Source organism: Oncorhynchus mykiss, chromosome 15 (assembly GCF_057628025.1).
Source record: "Oncorhynchus mykiss isolate SJ-2025 chromosome 15, ASM5762802v1, whole genome shotgun sequence".
Classification (NCBI taxonomy): Eukaryota; Metazoa; Chordata; class Actinopteri; order Salmoniformes; family Salmonidae; genus Oncorhynchus; species Oncorhynchus mykiss.
Window position 1 is genome coordinate 69,992,501 of NC_143036.1, and position 10,000 is coordinate 70,002,500.

The 10,000-nt window shown below is 43.5% G+C and overlaps 1 protein-coding gene across 2 annotated transcripts in view; it reads left to right on the forward strand.

Moving 5' to 3' along the window:
- The first annotated feature begins 6,617 nt into the window (after nt 1-6,617).
- Nucleotides 6,618-10,000, forward strand: part of LOC110506716 (plexin-A4) — a 424,640-nt gene continuing 421,257 nt past the window's right edge. For both annotated transcript variants that reach the window (XM_090199137.1, XM_090199138.1), the window contains exon 1: nt 6,618-7,966. In XM_090199137.1, coding sequence (XP_090055263.1) covers nt 6,713-7,966 — 1,254 coding nt within the window. In that variant the 5' untranslated portion in view covers nt 6,618-6,712. The remainder of the gene's footprint in view (nt 7,967-10,000) is intronic.

The following is a 10,000-nucleotide window of genomic DNA, read 5'->3' on the forward strand; positions in this document are numbered from 1 at the left end:
AAACTCCAGGCATGCTGTGATGAGTGGCTTCCTTCTGGATCACTCTCCCATAAAGCCCAGATTGGTGAAGTGCTGTAGAGACTGTTGCACTTCTGGCAGGTTCTCCCATCTCAGCCAATGAACTCTGTAGTTCTGTCATAGTGATCATTGGGTTCTTGGTTACCTCCCTGACCAAGGTCTTTCTTGCACGGTTACTCAGTTTGGTCGGACAGCCAGCTCCTGAGTAGTTCCATATTTTTTCTATTTCCCAATGATGGAGACCACTGTGCTCTTGGAAACTTTCAACACACAGAAAAATGTTTATACCCAGATCTACAGACAGATCCTTGGACTGCATGGTATAGTTTCTGCTCTGATGCACTGTCAACTGTGGGACCTTGTATAGACAGGTGTGTTTCTTTCTATGTCTGAAGGATTTAATTGGCCACAGGTGGGCTCCAATCAAGTTGTAGTGACATCTCAAGGACGATCAAAGGAAATTGGATGCACTGAGCTCAATTTAGAGTGTTATAGCAAAAAGATTTGAATCGTCATGTAAATTAGATATGTTCAATAGATTTGCATCAAGAAAACATTGTCATTACGGGGTATTGTGTGTAGATGGGTAAGATTGATTTGAATATGCAATCCTTTTAGAATTCACACTGTAACAAATGTGGAATAAGTCAAGGGGTATGAATACTTTCTGAAGCACAATGCTGGAATGGCTTCAGAACAAGCATGAGAAAGTCCTTGAGTGGCCAAACCAAAGCCCAGACTTGAATTCCATTGAAAAACTGTGGAAAGGGGCCTCCCGAGTGGCGCAGTGGTCTAAGGCACTGCATTGCAGTGCTAGAGGCGTCACTACAGACCCGGATTCGATCCCGGGTTGTATCACAACCAGACGTGATCGGGAGTCCCATAGGGCGGCACACAATTGGCCCAGCGTAGTCCTGGTTAGGGGAGGGTTTGGCCCGGGGGGCTTTACTTGGCTCATAGAGCTCTAGCGACTCCTTGTGGCGGGCCAGGCGCCTGCAGACTGACTGCGGTCGTCAGCTGAACGGTGTTTCCTCTGACACATTGGTGCGGCTGGCTTTCGGATTAAGCGAGCGGGTTTTAAGAAGCGCGGTTTGGCGGTTCATGTTTCGGAGGGCGCATGACTCAACCTTTGCCTCCAAAGTCTGTTGGAGAGTTGAGACAAGATCGAAATCGGGAAGAAAAAGAATACAACAACAACAAAAATGTGGAAAAACCTGAAGACCGCAACTCCCCATCTCATTTAACAGAGCTTAAACATCTGTAAGGAAGAATGGGAGAAAATCCCCAAATACAGATGTACAGTACAAAGCTGATGCAGACGACTCAAAGCTATAATCACTGCCAAAGTTACTGTATACACACACAGTCCCACTATCATGCAATGCAGGAGCTGCAATGAAGAGCAGTGAATGTGAGACTTGTTTAGCATCAGTGTAATTAAAGTGAAAGTGTGTGTGTGTCAGCAGTGTTGTGGAGGCTGACCCTGGATTCCACGCAGGTGGAACCAGGTGGAATTCCACGCACCTGTTCATAAGGGAGAGCTAATGAGCAGTTGGAAGCACAGGGGACTGCAGTGTTTACAGGAAATGCTCTCCTCATTTCCTCTTGGTGTGAATATAGATGTCTACCTTGTTTCTACACGGGTAAACATACAGAACATAATCTATATGTATCTCTGTGTGGGCACTGTGTGTGTGTGTGTGCTGTGTGTGTGCACCGTGTAGTCGTTGTTTCTATTCGGGTAAACATACAGAACATAATCTATATGTATCTCTGTGTGGGCACTGTGTGTGTGTGTGTACTGTGTGTGTGCACCGTGTAGCCGTTGTTTCTATTCGGGTAAACATACAGAACATAATCTATATGTATCTCTGTGTGGGCAGTGTGTGTGTGTGTGTACTGTGTGTGTGCACCGTGTAGTCGTTGTTTCTATTCGGGTAAACATACAGAACATAATCTATATGTATCTCTGTGTGGGCACTGTGTGTGTGTGTGTACTGTGTGTGTGCACCGTGTAGTCGTTGTTTCTATTCGGGTAAACATACAGAACATAATCTATATGTATCTCTGTGTGGGCACTGTGTGTGTGTGTGTACTGTGTGTGTGCACCGTGTAGTCGTTGTTTCTATTCGGGTAAACATACAGAACATAATCTATATGTATCTCTGTGTGGGCACTGTGTGTGTGTGTGTACTGTGTGTGTGCACCGTGTAGTCGTTGTTTCTATTCGGGTAAACATACAGAACATAATCTATATGTATCTCTGTGTGGGCACTGTGTGTGTGTGTGTACTGTGTGTGTGCACCGTGTAGTCGTTGTTTCTACACGGGTAAACATACAGAACATAATCTATATGTATCTCTGTGTGGGCACTGTGTGTGTGTGTGTACTGTGTGTGTGTGCACCGTGTAGTCGTTGTTTCTACACGGGTAAACATACAGAACATAATCTATATGTATCTCTGTGTGGTCACTGTGTGTGTGTGTGTACTGTGTGTGTGCACCGTGTAGTCGTTGTTTCTACACGGGTAAACATACAGAACATAATCTATATGTATCTCTGTGTGGGCACTGTGTGTGTGTGTGTACTGTGTGTGTATAGGCAAGGAGGAACAGTAGTGTGATATTGCTGAGGCTTGTCAAATGACCCAGGGACTGATGAGGCGCTTGTTTCTGCAACCACTAGCACTTCCTCCTAATTACTCCACCTCTGCCCATAAACCCTGTGTGTGTGTGTGTGTGTGTGTGTGTGTGCACGCACGCACCACCTCTATCCATAAACTCCTTGTGTGTGTGTGTGGGGGGGGGGGGGGGGGGGGGGGGCAGAGTGTTAGAACTATGTCTCCTAGCCATGTCAGCAGGTGGGAAGCTCTATCTGGAGAAGAGAGGGAAAAATCACCAAAGCATGCAAATCACACTCTGAGGGGAGAATCAATTAGGAGTGGAGCAGCCTGGCTGTGAGGGATGTGATGGGCTGTGAGGGATGTGAAGGGGCTGGGCACATGCAGAGACACAGAGATGGTGTATGACCATAGATAACCCCCCGGGGTCCTGCATTAGCCCTCTGAGAACACACAGTCCTCCACATCAGCAGGCCTCTCTCTCAGACTTTATACCCTCTTTCTCGTTCCCTCACTGTCTCGCTTCATGTCTTCTGTCTCTCTCTGAAAGGTTCAGATGGGTTTGGACTTGATAATGTAAAGTTGAAGTCAGAAGTTTACATACACTTAGGTTGGAGTCATTAAAACTCGTTTTTCAACCACTCCAAAAAAGTATTGTTAACAAACAATAGTTTTGGCAAGTCAGTTAGGACATCTGCTTTGTGCATGACTCAAGTAATTTTCCCAACAATTGTTTACAGACAGATTATTTCACGTATCACAATTCCTGTGGGTCAGAAGTTTACATACACTAAGTTGACTGTGCCTTTAAACAGTTTGGATAATTCCATAAAATGATGTCATGGCTTAAAGAAGCTTCTGATAGGCTAATTGACATAATTTGAGTCAATTGGAGGTGTACCTGTGGATGTATTTCAAGGTCTATCTTCAAACTCAGTGCCTCCTTGCTTGACATCATGGGAAAATCAAAAGAAATTAGCCAAGACCTCAGAATAAAATGGTAGACCTCCACAAGTCTGGTTCATCCTTGGGGGCAATTTCCAAACACCTGAAGGTACCACGTTCATCTGTACAAACAATAGTACGCAAGTATAAACACCATGGGACCACACAGCCATCATACCACTCAGGAAGGAGATGCGTTCTGACTCCTAGAGATGAACGTACTTTGGTGCGAAAAGTGCAAATCAATCCCAGAACAACAGCAAAGGACCTTGTGAAGATGCTGGAGGAAACAGGTACAAAAGTATCTATATCCACAGTAAAACGAGCCCTATATCGACATAACCTGAAAGGCCGCTCAGCAAGGAAGAAGCCCCTGCTCCAAAACCGCCATAAAAAAGCCAGACTACGGTTTGCAACTGCACATGGGGAAAAATATCGTACTTTTTGGAGAAATGGTCTGATGAAACAAAAATAGAACTGTTTGGCCATAATGACCATCATTATATTTGGAGGGAAAAGGGGCATGCATGCAAGCCAAAGAACACCATCCCAACCGTGAAGCACGGGGGTGGCAGCATCATGTTGTGGCGGTACTTTGCTGCAGGAGAGACTGGTGCACTTCACAAAATAGATGGTATCATGAGGATGGAAAAAGATGTGGATATATTGAAGCAACATCTCAAGACATCAGTCAGGAAGTTAAAGCTTGGTCAAAAATGGGTCTTCCAAATGGACAATGACCCCAAGCATGCTTCCAAAGTTGTGGCACAATGGCTTAAGGGCAACAAAGTCAAGGTATTGGAGTGGCCATCACAAAGCCCTGACCTCAATCCTATAGAAGATGTGTGGGCAGAACTGAAAAAGCGTGTGCGAGCAAGTAGGCCTACAAACCTGACTCAGTTACACCAGCTCTGTCAGGAGGAATGGGACAAAATTCACCCAACTTATTGTGGGAAGCTTGTGGCAGGCTACCCGAAACGTTTGACCCAAGTTAAACAGTTTAAAGGCAATGCTACCAAATACTAATTGAGTGTATGTAAACTTCTGACCCACTGGGAATGTGATGAAAGAAATAAAAGCTGAAATAAATCATTCTCTCTACTATTCTGACATTTCACATTCTTAAAATAAAGTGGTGATCCTAACTGACCTAGATAGGGAATTTTACTAGAATTTACTAGGATTAAATGTCAGGAATTGTGAAAAACTGAGTTTAAATGTATATGTCTAAGGTGTATGTAAACCTCCGACTATCTGTCTCTCTTTTTCTCCTCTCTCATTCTTTTACTTTCCTAATAGCCTTTTTATTGGTGCAGTGCTCTGTATGATAAATATGTCTGAAACTCAGTATAATAAATATGTCTGAAACTCAGTATAATAAATATGTCTGAAACTCAGTATGATAAATATGTCTGAAACTCAGTATAATAAATATGTCTGAAACTCAGTATAATAAATATGTCTGAAACTCAGTATAATAAATATGTCTGAAACTCAGTATAATAAATATGTCTGAAACTCAGTATAATAAATATGTCTGATACTCAGTATAATAAATATATCTGATACTCTGTATGATAAATATATCTGATACTCAGTATAATAAACATGTTTGATACTCAGTAAATATGTGATAAATGTATCTGATACTCTGCATAATATGTGATAAATGTATCTGATACTCAGTATAATATGTGATAAATATGTCTGATACTCAGTATAATATGTGATAAACATGTCTGATACTCAGTAAATATGTGATAAATGTATCTGATACTCTGTATAATATGTGATAAATGTATCTGATACTCAGTATAATATGTGATAAATATATCTGATACTCTGTATAATATGTGATAAATATGTCTGATACTCAGTATAATATGTGATAAATATATCTGATACTCAGTAAATATGTGATAAATGTGTCTGATACTCAGTATAATATGTGATAAATATATCTCATACTCTGTATAATATGTGATAAATGTATCTGATACTCAGTAAATATGTGATAAATGTGTCTGATACTCAGTATAATATGTGATAAATATATCTGATACTCAGTATAATATGTGATAAATATATCTGATACTCAGTATAATAAATATGTGATAAATATATCTGATACTCAGTATAATAAATATGTGATAAATATATCTGATACTCAGTATAATAAATATGTGATAAATATATCTGATACGCAGTATAATAAATATGTGATAAATATATCTGATACTCAGTATAATAAATATGTGATAAATGTATCTGATGCTCAGTATAATATCTGATAAATATATCTGATACTCTGTATAATATGTGATAAATGTATCTGATACTCAGTAAATATGTGATAAATGTGTCTGATACTCAGTATAATATGTGATAAATATATCTGATACTCAGTATAATATGTGATAAATGTATCTGATACTCAGTATAATATGTGATAAATGTGTCTGATACTCAGTAAATATGTGATAAATGTATCTGATACTCAGTAAATATGTGATAAATGCGTCTGATACTCAGTAAATATGTGATAAATGTGTCTGATACTCAGTAAATATGTGTTAAATGTATCTGATACTCAGTAAATATGTGATAAATGTGTCTGATACTCAGTAAATATGTGATAAATGTGTCTGATACTCAGTAAATATGTGATAAATGTGTCTGATACTCAGTAAATATGTGATAAATGTGTCTGATACTCAGTATAATATGTGATAAATGTGTATGATACTCAGTAAATATGTGATAAATGTGTCTGATACTCAGTAAATATGTGATAAATGTGTCTGATACTCAGTAAATATGTGATAAATGTGTCTGATACTCAGTAAATATGTGATAAATGTGTCTGATACTCAGTATAATATGTGATAAATGTGTCTGATACTCAGTAAATATGTGATAAATGTGTCTGATACTCAGTATAATATGTGATAAATGTGTATGGAGATTCTTTATATAGATGCAGGAATGTTTTTTTCTTGTGTTTCCCACCTCATATTTCTCTTCTCTTCTCCAGGTATAGAATGACCTCAATCCCAAGAGAGGCCTGATCACGGATTGGCTGAGAGTACTGGACCGAGCCCCTTCTAGCCATTCCTGATACCGCGGACCATGGAGTCCCACCACACCAGGACACGGACTTCCTGTCTTACCCTATGCTGCTTCCTGTTTGCCCTGGCCATCCCTCTCTTGTTGGCATCCAGGCCCATCCCCCATGCCCCCGACGGCGTCACTATCATCACTGCCTCCATCGACGCAGCTGAGGAGGAGGACTATAGCACGTTCAGCACCGAGAACCCTGAGTGGAAGTTCAACCACGTGGCCGTGGACGAACGCAACGGCAACGTGTACCTGGGAGCGGTCAACCGCATCTACAAACTCTCCCCCGACCTAAACGTACAGGTGTATCACGAGACTGGCCCCGACGAGGACAACCGCAAGTGCTACCCGCCACGCATTGTGCAGCCCTGCAGCGAGCCGCTGTCCCTCACCAACAACGTCAACAAGATGCTGCTGATGGACTACCGGGAGAACCGGCTATTAGCCTGTGGTAGTCTCTATCAGGGCATCTGTAAACTCCTCCGTCTGGACGACCTGTTCAAGCTGGGAGAGCCCTTCCACAAGAAGGAGCACTACCTGTCCGGGGTCAACGAGAGCGGTTCCGTGTTCGGCGTCATCGTGTCGTACGGGGACTCATCGCCCGACAAGCTGTTTGTGGCCACGGCAGTGGACGGCAAACCCGAGTATTTCCCCACCATCTCCAGCCGCAAGCTGGCGCGCAACTCGGAGGAGGACGGCATGTTCGCCTACGTCTTCCACGACGAGTTTGTGGCATCCATGATCAAGATCCCGTCAGACACGTTCACCATTGTGCCTGACTTTGACATCTACTACGTCTACGGATTTGGCTCGGGTAACTTTGTCTACTTCCTCACGCTGCAGCCGGAGATGGGGAACGGGCCGGCCACCGGCTCCTCCTCCACGGGACGAGAACAGGTGTACACTTCTAAAATAGTCCGGCTGTGTAAAGACGACACAGCCTTTAACTCGTATGTGGAGGTACCCCTGGGCTGTGTGAAGGGCGGCGTGGAGTACCGGCTCCTACAGGCGGCCTACCTCTCCAAGGCGGGTACCATATTGGGGCGCTCGCTAGGTGTGGGGCCCGACGATGACGTCCTATTCACCATCTTCTCCAAGGGCCAGAAGCGGCGGCCACGCGAGGCTTCGCAGGAGTCAGCGCTGTGCGTGTTCGCCCTGCGTGAGATCAACGAGCGCATCAAGGAACGACTGCAGTCGTGCTACAAGGGCGAGGGCACCCTGGACCTGGCCTGGCTCAAGGTCAAGGACATACGCTGCAGCAGCGCTGTGAGTACCAAACACACATACACACACACACACACACACACACACACACACACAGCAGTACTAACCAACTATTTTCACACCTGATCCATCGAATCAAGGTCTTGATGATTGACCTTGTCATTCAACATGATTTTGTTCACGCCAAGCCAGTGTGGAGAGTATGTTGAAAACAGTCTGATTTTCCTTGCGTTACCAATGCTGGAATACAAGAGTAGAGATTCATAAGTGAGCTGTATTCAACTAGAACACTGTGTTAAATCTGTTCTACATTCTGACAATGAAACACGCAGTAACAAGAGGTGCATATTTCCAGGGTATTTATTTTATTCTACTAAATGAAAGGTGAAGGCTCATCACCCCACACTACACAACAGAACCATAATGAGAGTTTTGTCTCACTCTAAAGGTGTATTCGAGGCGCCATGTTTCTGGGTGGGCTGCTCCACCATTGGATTCATTTGAAGTGCTAACCAGCCTTTGGGATCTGTTTCTCTATCCGTCTTAGAGGGTTGGGCAATTCACACTCACAAGTAATGAACATAATTTACCTCACTCCGTTGCGGCATTAGCAGCTCAGTAACACATTTCATTTAATCTCTTCAGGTTAAATGTTACATCAGCGGTGTCTCTCAAAGCAGAGCTTCGATGTCACGCAACAGTATTTGGTTTATACTACCGCTCCTCCTCAGATAAAATGCAGACAAGCTGAAGAAACGAGAAATTGACATTTCACTGAATAGCAGTCAGGGCCACATGAATAGCAGTCAGGCAGGTTTCTCCACAGCTGCTGTGCTGTGCTGAACATTAGCTAGTAAACAAACCCCTCAGTGGGTCTTAATGCAGGGGAGCTGGTCTCTTAGTCTAAAGAGCTTCACTGCCATCTCTACTGTTCTCTATAGTTTCCTGCAGTTACACTATAGGATTGACGAAGGCTCTGCGTAAAGTCACACTATCTGCAGTTACATTGTGATCAATGCACTGGATGGATGTTTCTGGAAACTGTCTAAAGTGATGGATGACGTTGCGTTGAGGTCTCTTCAAATTCCTCAGACTTTTCTGAGCTTGTTAGTGCTTGTGAGCCTCTCTTGGTAGTGCTTGTGAGCCTCTCTTGTTAGTGCTTGTGAGCCACTCTTGTTAGTGCTTGTGAGCCTCTCTTGTTAATGCTTGTGAGCCTCTCTTGTTAGCACTTGTGAGTCTCTCTTGTTAATGCTTGTGAGCCTCTCTTGTTAGTGCTTGTGAGCCTCTCTTGTTAGTGCTTGTGAGCCTCTCTTGGTAGTGCTTGTGAGTCTCTCTTGTTAGTGCTTGTGAGCCTCTCTTGTTAATGCTTGTGAGCCTCTCTTGGTAGTGCTTGTGAGCCACTCTTGGTAGTGCTTGTGAGCCTCTCTTGGTAGTGCTTGTGAGCCTCTCTTGGTAGTGCTTGTGAGCCTCTCTTGGTAGTGCTTGTGAGCCTCTCTTGGTAGTGCTTGTGAGCCTCTCTTGGTAGTGCTTGTGAGCCTCTCTTGGTAGTGCTTGTGAGCCTCTCTTGGTAGTGCTTGTGAGCCTCTCTTGTTAATGCTTGTGAGCCTCTCTTGTTAGTGCTTGTGAGCCTCTCTTGTTAGTGCTTGTGAGCCTCTCTTGGTAGTGCTTGTGAGTCTCTCTTGTTAGTGCTTGTGAGCCTCTCTTGTTAATGCTTGTGAGCCTCTCTTGGTAGTGCTTGTGAGCCACTCTTGGTAGTGCTTGTGAGCCTCTCTTGGTAGTGCTTGTGAGCCTCTCTTGGTAGTGCTTGTGAGCCTCTCTTGGTAGTGCTTGTGAGCCTCTCTTGGTAGTGCTTGTGAGCCTCTCTTGGTAGTGCTTGTGAGCCTCTCTTGGTAGTGCTTGTGAGCCACTCTTGGTAGTGCTTGTGAGCCACTCTTGGTAGTGCTTGTGAGCCTCTCTTGGTAGTGCTTGTGAGCCACTCTTGTTAGTGCTTGTGAGCCTCTCTTGTTAATGCTTGTGAGTCTCTCTTGTTAGTGCTTGTGAGCCTCTCTTGTTAGTGCTTGTGAGCCTCTCTTGTTA